Here is a 21,089-nt window from a genome sequence, read left to right on the forward strand (position 1 = left end):
AGATCAAGTTGCCCAGGTCCTCATCCAACCTAGCTTCCAGGGATGGGGCATTCACAGCTTCTCTGGGCAATCTGTTCCAATGGCTCACCACCCTCTCAGTGAGAAATTTCACCCTAATATTCAATCTAAATCTCTCCTCTTTTAGTTTAAAACCATTTCCCTTTGCCCTATCACTATCAAACCATGTAAAAAGTCAGTGTCCTTCATGATTATAATCATAGAATCGTAGAACAGAATCATAGGATGTCTTGGGTTGGAAGGGACCTCAAGGATCATCAGGTTCCACAATCCCCTTCTCTAAGCAGGCTTGCCAACTACTAGATCAAGTACTAAATCAGTGTCATGGTTTTATCTCTAGATCTATGTCTGTGACAGGGGGACAGCAGGCCCACAAGCGCACTGGCCCAAGAAGGGGGGAAAGGGGAAAAGGGAATGAAAGGTTAAAAAACAGCGGCAACAATCTGAGGAGGAAAACAAACTTAGTTTACTAATTGTAATAGTGAAAATACAAGTTAATGGGGATTTAAGCTAATAATAATCAAATAAATGAGAGAGTTGCTGAAAAGCGAAGTTCTTACTGTGATCTGCCGGGGAGCAAAGAGAGATAGTCTCATGACTTCCAGTCAGTTTTATTTTTCTTTCTCCCCGGAAGATGGAAATGAAAAAACAAAGTCTTCAGGAAATTGTGATCCATTCTTCTCTTCCAGGACCAAAGCTGCAGGATTAACTCTTTAACTCCCAGTGCACTGCATGATGTTATGATGTGGAATACCAATGATAGAGCACAATCAGGTAGCCCAGGGCTCCATTCCACCTGGCCTTGAACACTGCCAGGGACAGGGCATCTACAGCCTCTCTGGACAGCCTGTTCCATCACCTCACCATCTCTCAGTGTAAAACTTTCCCTGACTTCTAATCCAAATCTTCCCTTCTTTAGTTTAAAACCATTCCCCATTATCCTATCACTATCTACCCAAAGCACCCATATAGTACTGGAAGGCCACCCCCGGAGCCTTCTCTTCTACAAGCTAAACAAGCCCAGCACCCTCAATCTTTCTTCATAGGAGGAGTGCTCTAGCACTCTGATCATCCTTGTGGCCGTCCTCTGGACTCACTCAAACAACTCCGTGTCTTTCTTGTGCTGGGGCCCTGGACCTGGACATAATACTGCAGATAGGGCCTCACAAAGGTAGAGTAGAGAGGGACAATCACCTTCCTTGCCCTACTAGCCACCCCTCCTTTTATGCGGCCCAGGATACAGATGGCCTTTTGTGCTGCAAGAGCACACTGCTGGCTCATGTCCAACTTTTCACCAGAACGCCCAAGTCCTTCTTTGCAGGGCTACTCTCGAGGAATTCTTCTCCAAGTCTGTACACATATTGGGTGACCAAAATGCACTTGCACCTGACCCAAATGCACTTGGCTTTATTTAACCTCATTAGGTTCACATGGGTCCACTTCTCAAGCTTGTCCAGGTCCCTTTAGATGGCATCCCTTCCTTTTATTGTATCAGCTGTACCACTCAGCTTGGTGTTGTCCATACCAAATTGTACCTTACTGATGGTCACTAAATTCCACCATCTACGTTATTGATAATGATGCTGAATAGCATTGGTCTTGTGATGGACTGCTGCAGGACACCACTTGTAATTGGCCTCTACCTGTACGTGGAGCAGAGAGAAGATGTATTTTGCATTCCTAAACTATGTAACCTCTATGACTAATGGTTTTATATTTTCAGACTTTGTTGCTAGAGAGAAAGATGTTTAACTTTTAAAACATTAACTTTTTTAGTACATTAATGATACAGGAGAATAGCTGTTCTGAGCCATAGCGTGTATGTATTTGTACATGTTTTTGAATAACATAAATGTAAATACTTCCAATTTAATACTATGTGTAAGAGAAGCAAATAATACAAACACGTGTCAGATACTAAGAATTGCATGTCACAGGCCTTTCCTTTTGGTGCAATAACTATCTTTCCAGCATTACCAGGAAGAGTAGGTGCCACGAACTCCCGACAATGCTGGTTGTTTCCAAGATCATTTACCTAACAAAAGGAAGAGAATAGGTTTTTGGTTGTATGTTTAAATTTCTGTTTCAGCTGCAGTAAATGCTCTTAAGAATGTTTTTATTTTATACTGTGAAGTTTGACTCAGGTTTTCAGAGTTTGAATCTCAGATTTGCAGTTTGAATCTGTACTCTGTATATGCATTGTAGTAGAGACTGAAGGTGAAGAAATGATAATGTGGTAATTGACATAAAGTGATTTTGCTAACAGACCAGTGAACACTGTCTATTTCTACAGGAACAGTGGCTAAATCTCTGCTGAGGTTACTCCATAGCCTGATGAAATAGCTTCTCCCATGGGAAGAAAATGTCCCCATCTAATCTTTAGGTGGATCACTAAGGAGAAGATTTAAGTTTCTGTAGGTTAGAGTAGTACTCTTGACATTGCTCTGTGATCCAGTGACATGGTGTTAAATGTTATTAGAATTTAGACTCAGTAAGGCAGAAAATAGGATGGCATATAAATAAGTAAGGCAATTGTCTTGTACTGTAAGAAGTACTGAAAATATTTCTTGTAATCTCAACAGTTTGGCATGTCCTTGCTCTGACACCGTGACTCAATGACACAATCTTATCCTCAGGAGAAGTGGATTTTTAAAGGCTGTTATTAACTTCCTATGGGCCAAACAAACAATCAGAGAACAAACTGGGGTCATTTGTAGATGTTTATTTCTTTCTCTTCTTGACACTTTCCCCTCTTGACTCTTCCTAGTGCCTGGAGCCTTGCAAAGAATCCTGGGACTTGAAGAAAAACCATTGCCAAAGCTTCTGTGAGGTATGTCAGCCCAAGGGCACTCTTTCTCACTTTCTTCCAGCTGCCTTTTTCACTTACATTATTAGAGGTGTGAGCTTTAAGGAGACAGCTAACAAACATGGGATTTTTATAGCATTTTCTTTCATTTTAGTGGGTACACATATAATGATGTAGCTGTAATGTGTCTGAGTAAAAAAAAAAGTTTTTTTTTTTCCTGACCAAATGATCTTGAAGTTTGAAGCACTGATCGGCCACACTCACCTAACGTCTCTGAGAAGGTGCTGTTAAATCCCGCCTGTATTTCTCCTGCATACCTTCTCCCATTTCTGGCCATGTGTGAGAGAAAGAGTAACTTTGTTTAAAAGATAAAAATGTCACTACTGTGAAAATCCTTGTGCAAGATAGCTAGAAAAAAAAGATGGTATTTCAATTGTGAAAATCGGTCTGATTTTAAAAAGAATGCCTCTCTAGGAGAAACTGGATTCAGAAGAAAGGCATTAAAATGCATAATCATTCAGGAACACATCTTTGAAAACTCTTTCTGTGCAGTGTTTCAAAATAACCTTGTGAATAAAGAAGCTTAGATCAGTTAAGCTAGTATGAAATGGGAGATAGTTGGATTGGTTTTGAAGCATCCTTAACTGGCTTTTAGTACAAAGTAAAAACATCATCTCAGTAGAGGGTTGCTTTATTATAAAGATATACCTTTATTCAAATCAAGTAAATTTATTAAGATTTTCAGCTTTTCTTAGAAAACCAGAAGTGACCTCAACTGATATACTGAACTGACTGATTTGTCTTCTTCTTCATTACTGTGAATGCTCTTTTGCTGGTAGAACAGAACATGATGATTAAACAGTTTTAAATATCTTGATTAGGAAAAGCTGTCATTTCAACTAAAAAAGTAAATTGTAGATCCGAATAACTGCGTGTAAATAGGGATTAAAAGAATACTAATCTATTTAGCTATATTAGAAGAACATGTAAAAATTTCTCATGAAAACCAATCCCTGTAAATGTTCTTTGACTGGAATCAGTTGCTGCTTCCTTGTATAACAAAACTCTAGAGTAGTGTAATAAAACAGTTTTAATGTGTGTAATTTATGTCATCCTCATATATCACTTCTCACTCAGCCTGTTTCCAGATATGGATGTAAAAATGTATAAATTTGGTTTAAAAGAAAAACATTTGTAGAACACTGTTCTATTGTAGTTAAAAACAGTGAGCATCCCTCTTTGATTAGTGTTTTGTGGTTGAAACTAAATTTAGAACTTCAAAGGCCAGTAATGAAGAGCAGCACATTTAGCAGCTAACTGAAAAATGAGCTGTGAAATAGGGTGAGGAAGAGAAGCCTTGAGGATGTATTATGCCTCAGGGAGCTGTAAAGTTTTTAATTAAGTAGCTGCAAATTTGTGACGTTTTAGGATTTGAAATTTGCTTGACACACACACAGATTATTTTCCTTTGTTTCTTTCAAGCTCATGTATGCTGCTTAGACACTATTCGAATGAATTAAGCCAGACTGTTTTCATTTGAGAAAATGAAAATTTGAGAATAAATTCATCTTTCTGTACTTTGTATAAAAACTTCAGCTTTGTGTTTCTCAAGGTCTTGTGTTGTGCATATGTCGTTATCTAGGTAATGTATGCTACTGTTAAAGTAACCTTCACATGAAGAAGAAGAAAAGGAAACATTTTGCCTGCCTCCTTTGTTTTCAAAAGTTTAATTTCCTGCTGGTTTCTTAAGTAGCTGTGGAATCAGATATGGTCAATAGGGAGAACAGCAAGAGAGCATGTCCAAGGAACACTGGGGTCAATAGGAGAGAAAAGGGGACTGCTCATTTTGGCAGTCTTTACACTAGTTAGGCCGTGTCACTTAAATATATTCTGAAGAGTGTTTAAAAATTTTGTACTACTTTGTAAGACAAGATGTGAGAGGTAACTAAGGAACACATTCCTGGATTCTGGAGTATAAATTGACACATACTCAGGGAGGCCCCACATCGGCCTCCTTATAATTAACACTCTTTCTCATTTTGCCATAAATTGCAAGCATTATAAATAAAAAAGTAAAACATTTGAATATGGGAGATAGCAATGAAGTTTCAGAAATTACATGAATGGGTTTATGGAGAGTAGGTTGTAAACTTCAGAATCCATGCATCAGTTCTTTCCAAGAGGAAGGCTTTTGGTTCCTCTAAGGTAAGAAGAAAGGCTACAGATAACACCAGTTAAGTAGTTTAATTACCTACAGTTTTACTGGTCTATTTGAGGGAACTGCCATAACTGGTTGTGCACCAAACTAAATGAAGCACCAAGTAAAAGAGGAGATGGAATCCCTGTGTTGTACACAGTGGGGTTCTAGGTGCTGTTTTTAATGAAGCTGAAAAAAAACCACCTTTCACATGTCTGAGTAGTGCATATACTACAAAATGTATATGCTTTGAAACAGTGTCTCCTATAGCTAGGAGCTGATTTCTCCAAGAGGTAGCATTTATTTGAGCTTTAGTTAATGTATTTAAGCCCTATTCCCCGTTTGTTGCAGGGGAGTTGGACTAGATGACCTTTAAAGGTCCTTTCTAACTCTAAGGATTCTGCGATTCTATGATTCTGTTTTAATCTGTATTTTCTGCTGATCTTTTTTTCAGAAATTTTATTCCATTTCCGTGAATAGTTACTAATATGTTACTAAGAAAATAAAGATGCCTTTCTCTTAACCAGCTCAGTTCAAACAGTGTAAGGAAGCAAGATTTAACTTATTTTTCTAGAGTGGCATTACATCAGATAATGAGGGTAGAGTCTCATGAAAAAAGAAGGGAAGAATGTGGAGCAGTGAAAATAAAGACCATCTGACCATCACTTCCCCTTTGTTCTGAGATTTTTAAAGATCTGTTATTGAGCAACTTCGTAGCTAAGCAATGTGAGGAAAATAAGAGAAATCTGACAGATACAAACAGCTTTATTCCATTAAAGATGGTGATCATACATGAGGGAATTTATGTTTGTACACTTGGAATGCTTTTTTAGAAGGGACTTGAATATACAAATCTTCCGGGATAGTCTTGCAAAAGATGAAAATCTGAATTTGTCTTTGGAGGTCTTGGGAAATGTACATTTTTTTCACTTTTTTATAATTCTTTTGTTTTTCCTTTAGCCTCTTTTCCCCAAGAAGAATTATGAATGCCTAACTAGCTGTGAATTCCTTAAGTACATCCTGTCAGTGAAGCAAGGGGACTGCCCAGCACCTGAAAAGGCCAGTGGTTTTGCAGCTGCCTGCGTTGAAAGCTGTGAAGCTGACAGTGAATGTTCTGGAGTGAAGAAATGCTGTTCCAACGGATGTGGTCACACATGCCAAGTTCCCAAGAATCTGTACAAAGGTAGAAATTATTATTAATATGTACTCATACTGGGCTAATAACTTCAGGACATAGTAAAATCTCCTAGAGAACCGGGACTTTCATTTCACAGGAATTTGTATGGAGGAGAAGACATAGAGGGAAGTTCCTGTGCAGATATGACTGGATGTAGAAAATAGGGAAAGACAAAGAAAAATGTTGTTCCAGTTTCTGATTTTTTTTTTCTGCCTTACGAAGGCCATATCTGGAAATCTGTGGAATGTAAGCATATGGCTATTATGCAGAACAAACTTGCCAGTTTAGGTGAAATCTCACTTAATTTGATGCAGATGAGAGAGAATGCAGCAGGAAAATATTTAGCAATAAATAGTTGAAGCAGTATTAATCACAAATGACATTTATAATTGTGAGCCAAGAAGATAACACTACCATATAGGAATTGTGTGGTAACAAAGCCAAAGAACTAATCAATGCAATGTATTTGGAGTTGGTGTACTTAATGACTTAGATAATGCCTACATATATATTACTGCGTTATTTAAATTTAAGGCACCATGAATTATTCAAAGTTTTTATTTGTCTTGAGTCCTGAAATTCTGTCCTTGCCATCCATCAGCATGAGCATACAGATTTAGGAAAGATTTATGCTTAGACAAGCTCTAGATTTTAATTTGTTATGTTTATTTTTAAAAAAGCTTTATGTATGAAACACTTTTAAAATATGCTTCTAATGTAAAGCAACAACCATTTGTGAAAGACATTTTCTTGCTAGATGGAGTTGGAACATTTTGTTAGAAATCCATTCTTCTTACTTTAGTGATAAAAAATAAATACCAATCAGTTATGCTGCTGATAGCTTGGGCTCTCCATGGAGAGAATAATCAGCAGAACTCTGAACTAAGTTTCAGGCTTAGGTCTGAATCCAGTCTTATATCTGCAGAGCTCCAGTTGTTTGCAACACTGAAAACATGGGATGAATGTTTGGGTGAGGTCAGAATTGTTGCCCTTTCCTGGCACACAAGCCTGCTAACAATACTTGAAATAGAACAGGCTATCATGATTTTATGTATGTTTGATTACAATAAATATCAGGCCTGTTTTGATGTTGGAAGTCAAATATGTGGAGGAGATGGTTATTTGTTTGAAGTTCGTTCTTTTAACTGAAATGTTAATGCATATTTTTAAATGTCCCTAGTGATGAGAATGTATGTCAGAAATGATATACTTTGACTTTTGTATCCTGAGTTTGAATGTACAGCATTGGCCATCATGAAACACTGTCTTATTTACTTACATAAGTGGAGAAAATTTGATAAAGAAGTCATAGAGTTTGAGCAAGCATGAAACTAATGAAAACACTACTTGAAGTAGTGTGAGCAGCAGGCAATACTGTGAGCCAGGTTTCCAATATAGAAGGGAAATTCTCCTGCTTCTAAGCGATATCAGAGCAACCCTGTCAAACTGTAAGGAATTAATATACTCTCATCCACACCACCTTTTAAAATGAAAATTACTTGAATGGACTTTTCTGCCATTTTCTTGAGACTATTGAACAGAGCAGTAAACTCAGCATTTGTATTGCATGTGTAATTAATGGTTTACATGGTCAGGGTCCATACTATAATCACGAAACAGCATGGTGCAGGGCATTCCAGTAAAGGTGACAACCGAAGATGGTGGAAACGAAACTAGATGACATGTTTTTTGGAGGGGACACAATATATGATACATTGTATAACTGCACACTGCAAAGCCTGCTTTTGCTTGACCTAATTATGTAGTAGCAGAACTAGCTTTCTCTAGCATCTTATCACCTATCTGCAGGAGGTGCTTTCTTGTAAGTGCATATATTTTTCTGCAGAGGAAGGGCAAACCCAATACAGTACTGCCTTCTCAGCTGATGAATTCAGCTAATTAGCCTCTTCAACCTGTCTTTCTGCAACAAAGAACAAATAGAAGCTGAGCAGGCTTGCTATTCATTTCCTCCAGGGGTAAATGACCTTACTGTCACTAAAGAGCAAACTCTGCAAGCATGACTAAGATCTAGTGAACACGTTTAGAACTTATTCTTACCATTTTGACAGCACTTACAGGTAGAAAATGAACTCAGATTGAATCTGAGTCTGCATAAGTTGCTAGAATTTCAATGTTGATCAAGTTCTAGAGATGAACGTAACAACAATGGATATAAAATACCCATCTGATGTAACTGGATCTGCCCTCTAGTACTGAGTGTAAAAGCCAAATCCTAAAACGATATCAATGTAAGTATGCTTACACCAAAGTCATATATTCAAAATGTTTTTGGGTTAACTGTACTTGTTTTCCCAATTTTTTATTGGCTTGTATTCAGTAATGCTCATTTTGTCTCTATTGCTGCATTTTTTTCATCTCTGTTAGGAGTACTACTACTCAGTTACACAGTCGTCTTTTTTTTTTTTTTTTTTTGCCTTTGCTGGAGATATGAAATATTTTATCCTACTCTTCTGGTATCTGCCTCATCCACCTCCCTTATGTTGTCTCAATTAGTAAAGGACTTCAGAAAGTATTTCTGCTTTTTCCATTGCAAACTTCTTTATTTTTTTTTCTATGTGGATATAATTTGTCTGAATATCTAAGGTAGACTTGGTATTCTATGGATAGAAATTAGATGAATATCACTGCTTAGAAATAAGATATTATAAAACCACAGAACAAAAAGGAAGAGAAAGTGATGTCCAATGCTTGATCACATTCACTTTGTCTAACACCCGCATATTCATCCCCAAGTAAGGGCATGAACATGAATCTTTTTTCCACACTCACCTGGTTACAGCTGAAAAATTACCCATCACCCATCACAGTTCAAAAGTTAGTGGTTTCTCCAGTGTGATTATATCTCAACTTCAGTGAAATTTCCACAACCTCTATTGATCAAAGTTTTAGGGTTCGTACTGCCTAATCCAGCCTAATTAATTTTGTCTGAAATGTGCTAGGGAGTAATCCCTACAGCAGACCAAATTGCAGATTTGAACAAAGTGAGTTACAAAGAGAAGATTATGACATTTAAAAGCTAAGACGGTATGGCAGTGCAATAATAGGATAGCTGGAGCTTGAACTGTCATCCATAGTTTAAAAGTTTTTCTTTGTGGTTAACAAAAAATAATTTCATGTTTTAAAAAATGTGCACAGCTTTAGAGGTGCTCATCTTTGCATCTTTAAACAACTGCGTTTAGAATTTTATCGATGCCATGAAAGTAGCTTTTACTGTCTGAAACCATTCTATAAAAGCTTTTTGAATTCCTGGAGAATCAACATTTAGATTACTGACTTTTATGATAGAAGAGTATACAAGTATTTTTCATAGCACAGACACATATGTATGTTTTGAAATACACCTTAGGAAATGCTTTTTTTTTTTTTCTTTTTTTTTTTAAAGTGGGCTTTGGTGCTGCACACATACAGCAATCTATGATTTCAATTCTTCAAACACTACAGACTTTGAAGGACTAATTTGTCCCAGCATGATGAAAGGCTTAGCCATTTACATAATAAAGAGCACACTGGAGTAATTGGATCTACACATCTGGATATGAAATTCATGATGCTGGTTCTACAAAAGTTTCAAAATGCACTTGTGTGATGCTCTAGTTTGTGCTGCTGAAATCCATCTGCACACAATTACATAACAGCAGAGAGGCTGAGTTGCTTGCAATCAAGCAAATCCAACTGCCCCTAATGCAGAGCAGATGGAATTTTCTTAACATGCAAATTGCAGGATTATTGCATATTGTAATTAAAGAAGGATTTTGAAATGCAGAAATTAGAACTGACAAGATCTATGATGTTTGTTATATTAGACTTAGACGGCTGACTGTTGAATGATACTCATGGTTTAAACTGTGGTGGTATTGGATTTATGTACTGGATTTTCTGTAGGTTGATTTTAGGTTTCTTCAAGGGCTACAGTATCTATTTGTATTGACTTGGTGCTAATTATTGAATCACATTTAGGAGAAGACCTCTTAAAATATAAAAGTAGTTTGTTTATCTAAGATTCACTATTCCAGCCATCTATGACAGACTAAGTAGAAACATTCGTATTACAATTTATTGAACCAATGTATACATCTGGTGTTTTATTGGCCCCCAATGGAATGGTGAAATAGATAAATGTGTGCAGTAATTTAATAAGAAGATTTATATTTCAGCATAGAATTCTGGTGTGTAGCATATCCCAAAGTGACAAAATGATGCACAATTAAATATATGAGCTTCTAATATCTATCTAGGGGAATGTACCTAATGCTTGGTATGTTGATTTAATCAAAAGATGCCAAATTTGATGAGGTGTATCTTTCTTCAGGCTTCTGCAAATAGTTTCAAAGAGGCAAAGCTATCAAGAGTAGAAATGACAGAAATAACTGTCCTTCAGTAACATCATGTAATGAGAAATTACTCTTAAATTTTATAAAGACAGCTTGGACTCTGAAATGTAACAGTTGGACTACATGTAACAGATACAACAGATCTATTCCAAGAAGTCTTGCAATTTACCTTTCCTAGTTATTTAGGGAAGAGTGAAGAGTGACAGACACATCATACACTATGGCTGCATGCTGCTCAGGAAAAGGCAAGCAGCATACTTAGAAAAATCAGATGAACGTAAAAGACTGAAAATAATTCTTCTGCTCTAGTTTGCATCGGTAAAGGCTTGGCCGGGGACTGTGTCTAGTTTTAGGCATGTCTTTGGAGAAGGGCTATGGTCCAATGGAAGAATTTCAACAATAGAACTGCAAGAATAATCAGAGGAAGAGAAACTCTTACTTGGAGTACACCAAAGTTATTAGACTGAAGAAGAAAACACTGAAAGACACGACAACACTCCTGCAGTGCCCAGAAGACTCCTCCATAGGTGAAAGATACAATCTATTGTCCATGATCCATGAATACAGTGGACAAGTATTGAGTTTAAAATGCAGCAAAGAAGACTAAACAAGGGAAAGTTTTGTAGTGTTAAGGGTAGAGAAGTAGTGGAAAAAAAACTGCTAAGTGATGCTGTGAAAATTCTATGATAAGTGTTTAAAGATAAATTAGGTAAAAAACTGAATGGCAGTATAGCTGATTCAGCTTGAGATCAAAGGATCTTTCATGTTATCAAAACATATTTGGAAACTGAGTTCAGTTTTAACTCACAGCTCTCAGATCCTTACTACATTTCATTCTTAAATGAAATAAAGAAATAATTTTTTGAAGATTTTTTTTATTTTACTGTTGGCAAATATGAAGTCTTCTGAAATTTCCACTTGTATCAGCCTACCTGTTCCCTTCTTTTTTTCTTCTGGCCAACCAACCAGCTTCCTTTTTATTAGTATTTTTAATATACATACATATAGTTTAACCTCAAAATGTTTTTTTCCTGATTTTGTAACTTATTCAAATATTTTCATCTGTATGTTCCTATTGCAGGTGTTCCACTGAAGCCCCGGAAAGAGTTAAAATTCACAGAACTCCAGTCTGGAGACCTGGAGGTGAAGTGGTCTTCAAAATTCAATATTTCCATTGAGCCTGTGATTTATGTTGTTCAGAGAAGGTGGAATCAAGGAATCCATCCTAGTGAGGATGATGCTACTAACTGGCAAACTGTGGCACAGGTCAGTTCTTTGTAAAATGGTAAGAACCCCTAGCTTCCGTAAAGTTCCTCTTCAGATCAGAGAAGAGTTGTATCACATTGTAAACTGAGAGACTGAAGCACAGTGATCCCTTTCAGGGTCTCTTTAAGTCACTAAATAGCCACAAGCAGGGTCTAGATCTCCAAGGCCTTACTCCATTGCTCAGTGAGCTATTTTCAGGACTACTCAGGAAAAAATGAACTTCAGTGTTTTGACTTTCAGTTTTTCAGTCACAGAAGCATCAGATGGTTTTGATATGTATAGTAAATGGCATCATTAAAAATGTGTGAATATATTAGTAAAAAAGTAAAGATTTCTTTCCTTGTCCCCAAAGGAAATGATATTCAGAGTTTTATGTTTCCAAAATTAGTTTGTTTTGTAGGTTTACTCTGTATAGATGAGAATGTGTAGATCTACCTGGAGGCTTGATTTTCATAAGACACTCAATTGCACAAGCACATACTTGTTATCTATTCAGATGGTTACTCCAAAAAGCCATGAATCTCTTTAAAAATGTAGAATTAAATACCAAAATCTACTGAAGGAATCATGTGAGAGACAGTCCTTTTAAAGTCAGTATGAGCCAGTGCCTGGTCTCCAAGGCATGGCTCGGATTTTAGCAAAATGCTAAGAAATACAATTGATCAAAAGACCATTCAATTTTTAAAAGCAGAAGTATTAAGAGTGAAACCATTTTTCTTTGTCAAATCACTTTTTCAGATGTTGCCCTCCTAATTCAGAAAAAAACTATGATGTCATGCTTGTATCACTCAGGGCAATCCAGGCTGAAAATGTAAGATTCATGAGCAAATGTTTCTTAATGGGAAGCAGCCAACAGAGCATAAATTTTCGCTTAGTTTCTTCCCGGTTTCAATCTGTTTCTTAACATGCTGACAGTCCACCTGGATGGCAGAGTTCCAATCATTTATCTTAACTGCTTCACCCTCATCTCTGCTGACAAGAAAAGCAAAATGTTGATTCTGAAAAGACCTGCAAAACATCATTACAGCTAGAAAGAAAAGAATGAGGGAATAATCCACAAAATACAATAAGAACTTTAAATTCTATGGCAGTCTGTGTTCATTCTCAATTCAGATTGTGTAGGAAAGAGGTATCTTAAAATAGTGTCAAACTTGTGAAACTGAACACTCAAAAGTCAAATCCCTATCTTTACTGTTGTACTACAGGGGACTGTCACAACGTTAGAGTCTTGCTCAGGGGAAGTCACCTGCAGCAGAGCCTGGCATGAAACACAGCCTGTGCAATTGCATCCAGAAGAATGTGCACGATGTCACACCTGATAAAGTTGTAGTGACTTATTTTTGTCTCTCAGTTGAGGTGCACATCTTCAGTCTGTGTTCTCCATCTCAGAAAACAGCTTCCTGCTTTTGCTACTAGGAGAATACCACGTAGCAAACATAAGCCAGATTTGAACTGCTACTCACTGTTATCATGCCATGTAGCTAGGCTGTAGAAACATAGCTTTTGTGCAAAGGTAGCCTATTACTGCACTTCTCCTCATCCCAGAAATAGACCTCTTGCACGTTTCTGGAAACAAGCGCTATATACAGTGTTGGAGCTTGTATGAATATCTTCCTTCTCACACTGAAGTACAGGAGAGAGGGCTTCAGAAATGTGTTCCTTTCACAGAATTGTAAGAATCCTGATAGCTAGCTTTCCTGATGGTGTGCAACATGCAGGCAGTAGGGGCTGAGTTATTCATTATGGCAGGAGAAGACTCCTCCAACTGACTTCTTTCTGAGAACTTTGATGTCCCTACTACAACTTGAGAGACATATGTTGGATTGTGAGACAGATCCCACTGGGGATGTCAGTTCCAAACAAGTTTCAGGATGCCTGGCTGACTTTGCAAACCATGTGTACTTAATGGGGCATAAAGACTGGGCACCCTTGAGGGGCACTAGTAATAAGAATTTCTGTCTCTATAGTCATGTACCTCAATGGCATTTGTAGTTTTAGACATCCTGCTGGGCAGTCATATTTATTAAGTTTGACTGGACGCATTAGAATTGATTTTGCCATGTCAGCAAGAAAGATGGATGTCCAATTTGACTAAAATGACTGTGTGCATCTCCTCCAGGCTTTTGTTGTCTATATAACTGAGATTTTCTCGAATATGATTCCAAAGCACTGGGCTCTGAGACCTTGATTATAGGTAAAGGCTGTGAAGAGCTCAGCCATTCAGTGGAGAACTCCTGGGGCGTGGCTGTCAAGAGATGATGCCCTTTCATTACTCTCTTTGCTGCTTTAGCTAGAGGGCATTTACAGAGCAGAGGAAGATCAGCAAGGGTGTAGGCGAGGTTCTGAATTTCTTTAAACCCGTATATAGTGTAATTATGCAAAGTTCTTGTTTGCACCTTCTTACAAGAAATTTCATAATATTTTGTCAGAGCTTTTCATACAGTTTTCTGTTTTTCTTTTTAACTATCAGTTTACAGATGAGGTTATAATTTTAAATAATTTTTTGAGGGATTTACTTTTCAAAAACACTGGCATTTTCCGCTTAATTACTGTGAGTTAATATGTAAATATTTTCTCATGTATCATACAAATTTTTATTTGGTACTGAAAAAGTATTTTTTGAAAAAGTTTGTGTCTTTTGGATTATATTGTCAATGGCTCTCTTTTGATGTTTTCTTTTTAAGAAGAGAGATAATCTATTAGTATGTTATTTCACTCTTAACATTAATAAGAATTTTAGTTATTCATCACTTCAGAAAGCAGAAATGTTAATTTTTTCACTGTGAGTTTTTTTGAAACCTTGATCCAATTAACAATTTGACTAATTTGCACTAGTTAATATAAAAGCTACAGGAACTAAGATATAAGTAGACTAGTTAGCTATGATGTTCAAGATCCTAAGTAGTTCTGCCAAGTTTCTTACACTGTTGTTTTTTATGGTTTAACCAACAGCTGCACTATCCCAGGGGAAAACTGTATATATGATGAATGAACTTATCATTCTGCTTGATGCAAACACTTTCTAAAAATACTAATATAACTGTTTACATTGGATGCTTAGACAGCTAATCGTATTAATTTAGTTATGTTAATTCAAACGTACCAGGTCAGTTGACTCCAGCCAAGAGAATGTATCTCTCTGTTACATTAGTGTATGCCAAGTACATGTCTGTGCATGTAGGCAGAGATTAACTAATTTTACTTATTAGTTTATTACTTTATTAAAACAAATACAGAGCGTAGTACTTTAGTACACCTAAACTTCTGGTTCTGCATTGGTCCAAAACTTCCTTAGCTGTTGACAGCAGGAAATTCCTCCTGAAGCTAATCATCAGTCTCATACACTATGGGTTTCTTTCTCCATTGTCCAGGAGGAGTATGTTTTGATAAATGTTCTCAGAGTGCACCCGCCTTGTGTAGGATTGATATCACACAAAATAGGGGAGTTCTACTGTCCTTTGATGGAGTAGTGGATGTGGCACTGTCAGACTTCTTCTTTGACAGAGGAAATACAAACTCAGCTCTTCTTACACCCTGGATGATATCTCTTCATTCTCTCAACTACAAATTCTTTATCATTTTGCATTATTTCAAAAGATAGGTGTGAAGCTATGAACTCAGCAAGGTAAGGCTGAGTTCCAGTAAGCCTTTGCACTACAGAATCCAAGATTGAAGGTGTGATAGAAATGGAATGAACACAATGAAATACTGCACTGATTATTGTAAACCTAGAATAGCTGAGGGTCTTCTGTACCAGTCTTTACCACAAAGACCTGGTTACACCAATTGTTATGTATATATAAAAGACACACAACAAAATCCTTGGAGTAGTGATGCAGAAATCCCATTAGAATTGCGTAGCTACTACAATGCTGAGTTGTATTTTTAAATTCTTTTCCCTCCTTATCCTAACTAATTTTACCCTTCTCTTACAAGAAGTTGTTGAAACCTTCAGCTTGCTTTGCTCAGAGAATTTTTGCCCATAAATATAGAAAATGTCCTAATTCAAACTAGCACGCAGCATCTAAGACACTAGGCAATATCTTCTCCTAACCTCTCAAATAGACGATGGGATTGAAGATAGGTCATCTATGCTCTGGATAAGTACTTGAATCATTAATCCGTTGTATGAACAGGAGGAAGAGATTTCTCTAGGCATTTTGAAGTCAAGAGCAAAGACAGAATGAGGGACTTCTTTCATGAGAGGACTCAGAGCCTAAACAATTTTGGACTGCTGGGAAAGGATTAGAACTGTCAGTGCTTCTTGAGCATGGCAGCACTGGTTGTTCTGTTGTCTCTTGGACCTGAGATGCACTCTTGAGAAGGATGTCACGCTATTCTCTGTACTCTCCAGATTATGGCATTCCTTGCTGTTCTTATATAAAGTTACATTCATACATTTGTCTATTGAATTTAGGAAGATGATTTGTTGCCCAGTGTTTATGTCTGAACACTCATTTTTTATATTATTTTATTCCAAATAATGTGTATTAGGATTGGAATCTAACTGTAAAACCTTCCTCTTTTAAGTGAATGGATAAATGCATAGCCAAAATAATTACTAATTATTATCTCATAATTGTTTAACTTAGGGATGATCTTTTTGTTTTGTCTTTCATTGATTAAATTCTTTAAAACATTATGTTAACATTCTAAGACACTATTAGAATTGTTTTTTAATAATTACTCTGATAGTTCTCTGAGAACTAACTGAAAAAAAAATTCAGATTACCAACAGGATAGTATAAGATTCTCAGCAGTATTTAGCTCTTTCTTCAAATATGTTAAATCTTTGTAAAGATTGGTTAGAAAAAGCTGTTTATAATGCAGGAGCTTTAGTTACAGGTACATCTCCTGCGTGCCACTGAGACTAACAGGAGCTTTGCCAACAAAACCAATAGTGAAAGAAATAAGCCTAGGGCCTGTTCATAAATTAAAATCATTTCAGTGATATAGGTTGACACATTATTTGATCCTACATCTCACAGTTGCCATGGAAGACTGATGCATAACTGGGCTGGTGCAAAGAAATGACAACTGAAATTTCTCAGTTGAGGAATGTAGAGTCAAGTCTATTCACATTATGCCTGCCTTCTAGCTACAAGGGCTGATCCTAAAATAATGCCTCCTGTTTTATTATGTTGGCCCACGGTGTCAGAGGCGGATGTTGGTGGCATGGCAGTAAAGGTTGAACCTTCCTGCTGGTATCCGATTACATGTTGTTGCCATGCGACAGATGGCAGCAGAGGAGCCATCTGACAAAATGACATAGTACATGGAAGAGTGTATGAAGCAAAGATGTGGAATTGAATTCCTCCATACAGAAAAAATTTACAGTCCTTGACATTCGTTGATGCTTGCCGAATGTTTATGGAAATCAAATAGTGGATGTGAACACAATAAGGCAGTGGGTGATGTGTTTCAGTAGTGGTGACAGCAACAGTGGATCACCTATTTCCTTCACATGCCCACACAATCCTGCGATCCATTTCTCTAAATTTTGTTTGTCAACGAGTTGAAGAGATTAAGCACAGGATAATATCTACAAACTTTATTGGTCGAGTCTCTAAAAATACTGTTGCTGGAGAGCTGGAGAAAATTTCTGAAGTTCTGTTTGCCTGATTTCGATTGGAAACTGCTGCTTTCTTCCATGGGATGGAAAAAAAGCAAAAAGCAAAAACGTATAGCATGATATACTATCTTGGTTTGGAAAAGACCTTAAAGATCATCTAGTACTAAGCCATGAACAGAGATGGCTCTCATTGGAACAGGTTGTCCAGTAATTCATCCCCCCTGGCCTTATGGCCTTAAATGCCACCAGGGATGAGGCATCCACAAATTCTCTGGGCAGCCTGTTCCAGTGTCTCACCATCCTCCGAGTAAAGAGTTTTCTCCTAACATTGAATCTAAATCTCTACTCTTTTAATTTGAAATTGTTACCCCTTGTCTTGTCACTATCAGACTGTGTAAAAAGTTGTTCTCCGTCTTTTTTATGTTTCCTTGTAGTAGTGGAAAACCACTATGAGGTCTCCATGAGATGAACAACCCCAGCTCCCTCAACCTTTCTTTGTAGGAGAGGTGTTCCACTCCTCTGATCATCTTCATGGCCCTCTGCTGAACCCACTCCAATTGCTCCATGTCTTTCTTGTTCTGGGCTTCCCACACCTGAATATAGTACTCCAGATGAAACCTCATGATGGCAGAGTAGAGTGTGACAGTTGTGTCCCTTGCCCTGCTGGCCACCTCTCCTTTGGTGCAGCCCAGGATACTGTTGGCCTTCTGGGCTTCAAGTGCAGACTGCTAGCTCATGTCCAGCTTTTTACCCACCATAACCCTGAAGTCCTTCTCTGGAGGGCTGCTCTCAAGGAGTTCTTCTCCCAGTCTGTACGCATATCTGGCACTCCCCCAGCAAAAGTGGAACACCTTGCACTTGGCCTTGTTGAATGTTCGTGTAAGTCTGCTTCTCAAGCCTGTCCAAGTCCCTTTGGATAACATCCCTTCCTTCTGTTGTCTCAACTGCACCACTCAGCTTGGTGTCCTAAGCAAACTTGTGAGGATGCATTCAATCCCACTGGCTAGGTTGCTGACAAATATGTTAAAGAGCACTGACCCCAAGACAGAGACCAGAGATATACCACTTTTTACTGGCTTCTACCTGGACCTAGAACTGACAGAGAACTGTCCACAGTTCTCTGGCTGTCACCATCCAGCCCATTTCTTATCCACCAAATAATCCAGCCTTCAAATCCATATCTCTCTAAATTAGAGATGAGGATGTAATGTGAGACAATGTCAAAGGCCTACAAAGGTCCAGGTAGACTCAACTGGTGTTTCCTTGTTGACTTGTTGTAGAAGGCTACGAGATATGTCAGGCACTTTGTGAAGCCATGTTGAGTTTCTTAGATCACCACATTGTCCTTCTTCTGGAAGCACTTGGCATCATTGCAATTGATGCTGAATCTTATATGGTGGATTTTTGAAGTTACAGAAAACAACCATTATAAAAATAAATAGATGTCAATGACTTTGTTAGTGAGATTTCATCTTGGGTCAGTAATGATATTTAGTATTGGTTGTGCAGTTTATTCAGACATGTGCAAGACATTTATTTCAAGCTTATCTGTTTTGTTTTGTTTTTTTTTTGATTAAAGTATTAAGACAGCAAAAATGAGAGATTAAAATAAATTGAAATTTGGATAACTTCAAATGTAAAATAGCCACAAATAGATTAGTTTCTGATTAGTTCTGCAGACACTATTTCTTTGTACTTGTTAGTGATTCAGCTGTTATCGGAAGGCTGTGTTCAGTTCTGATGTTTGTACCTTAGAAGAAAATTGGAAAGTGTACAAGGCAGCTGCTTAAAAGCTTAAAGGAAAAAAACAAAAAACAAAAACAGGCCTCAAAATAGGAGTGTTTAAAGCACCTCCTACTGGAAGAGTTCAGAGTGCATTTATACTTTTTCCATATTTCAGTGGTTAAGGCACTTGCTGCAGAAGTTGGAAACTGAACTCATGACACCAGCAGTCTCAGTGAGTGTTGGAGAAAAAGTCATCTCCTATGACCTAAGAAAAATCAGCAGAGAGGAGTTAAGGCTGTGATTGTCATTGTGACATAAGTGTGAAGGATCTGAAGGAGATTCATATTCATTACCTGACAGCTTTGGGTTTCCTATGAAATAAAAAAGGCAGCTTCTCAGTGTTGGATTTTGTGAAGTCATTTTGGAGGCCTGACTCTTTAGGATCTGGAGAAATGAGTCCATTGATCTGGGGCAGTGAGTTCCCTAAAAAATCATCAGTTGATCAGCTAAGTCCTATATGCTTGGTGAAGGTTATGATAACTGAAAAAATAATTTTGCGAATTTAACGACCACTTTTCTAAATGTCGCTTTTCTAGAAAAGACCTGCAATGCACTGTAAAATTCCGCGGTTACATGATTTTGTTTGCAACTGTTGATACTTGTGTGTACTGAAGAGGTGTGTCCCCTACCTCCCAGTCTGTGTGATGGGTGTTACATTGTAGAGAGCACAACTAGCCCCATCTGAGCGGACAATAATCATGACATTTTCCTCACCAGACAACAGATGAGCGGGTCCAGCTGTCAGACATCAGAGCAAGCAGGTGGTACCAGTTCCGTGTGGCAGCTGTGAATGTGCATGGGACAAGGGGCTTCACGGCACCTAGCAAGCACTTTCGCTCCTCTAAAGGTGAGTTTTGGTTCCCTACATCTGGAGAACATCTTCAACTTGCTCATATGTGGAGTGCAGACTTGCTTTTGTGGCAGAAAGTGGGGTTTTTGGTTGTTTTACCATTAGTTTTACAAATGGTGTGAGGTTTGCTTGAAGTCTGCTCAAGAATTAAGGGTTAATGTTGTCTTTATTCTTTTTATCAGTAAGGTGTCTCAATGAATAAACTTCCTTTTAGACATTTTCCATGCTGCTGGTATCAAACAACATGACCCTGACCATGAAACAGGGAGATGGGTTTTCAATGTTTTATTCCAAGAGATCTCTCTTAAGTTCTTTTACAGTTATAGGAAATATGTTACAATCATATGTTTAGCAGAGTACAGAAATATTTGTCACCTATATCTAAGTAATTGGAGCAGCATTGTTTTACTGGAAATATGGGCTGTCTTACTATAACTCCCTCTTCGCTAGCACTAATCATAAGGGCTTAGGGATAAGGGTGTATTTAGCCGCATGTTACTTTTCATTGGCAAGGCATGCTAGCCAGTCCATTAAGTGTTGCAGGAATTTTTGTTGCTGTTGCTTGATTTGTCAAGGGAGGTATTCAGGTAGTAACTTTGAAAATGGATCAGTAATTGGTACTGGGAAGATGGGAGCTCAAACAGATCTCCCCTCCTGTTAAGTTTTTTCTGATGTACTTTTGACCCACATAAATTAGAGTTTTTCCAGATGACTTTCAAGCATGGTATCACAGGCTAGAAACCATCCTCAGTAGTCTGGATGTGGTCATCCTCTCTTAAAGAGAGTTAATACTCTGGAAATAGCCAGACCATGCTAGTTGGCTTTGGTGCCAAACAGTGGGATTTAGCAGTCTTCACTGTATTACTAATGGAGGTGAAGTTCATAATAGATAGACATGTCTTTGTTTTGGTAGTGACAATCTTTACACTTTTATCAGGAGTACTTAGAAAAATGCATTTCTTTCTCCTGTAGAATTGACTTGCAATATAAACAGTTGCTATTTATGGGTTTACATGTTGGCTTTTTCATTCTTTTTGGTCACAATCAATCCTAGAAAAAATCTTAT

General features: G+C 37.6%; 1 protein-coding gene across 2 annotated transcripts in view; it reads left to right on the forward strand.

Moving 5' to 3' along the window:
• The window catches only part of ANOS1 (anosmin 1), a 138,698-nt gene that overhangs the window by 71,940 nt on the left and 45,669 nt on the right, over positions 1-21,089 (forward strand). For both annotated transcript variants that reach the window (XM_021410864.1, XM_021410874.1), the window contains exons 3-6: positions 2,786-2,848; positions 5,982-6,204; positions 11,632-11,816; positions 19,891-20,020. In XM_021410864.1, the coding sequence (XP_021266539.1) occupies positions 2,786-2,848; positions 5,982-6,204; positions 11,632-11,816; positions 19,891-20,020 (601 nt within the window). The remainder of the gene's footprint in view (positions 1-2,785; positions 2,849-5,981; positions 6,205-11,631; positions 11,817-19,890; positions 20,021-21,089) is intronic.

The sequence above is a fragment of the Numida meleagris genome, chromosome 1 (assembly GCF_002078875.1).
Source record: "Numida meleagris isolate 19003 breed g44 Domestic line chromosome 1, NumMel1.0, whole genome shotgun sequence".
In the NCBI taxonomy this organism is placed as follows: Eukaryota; Metazoa; Chordata; class Aves; order Galliformes; family Numididae; genus Numida; species Numida meleagris.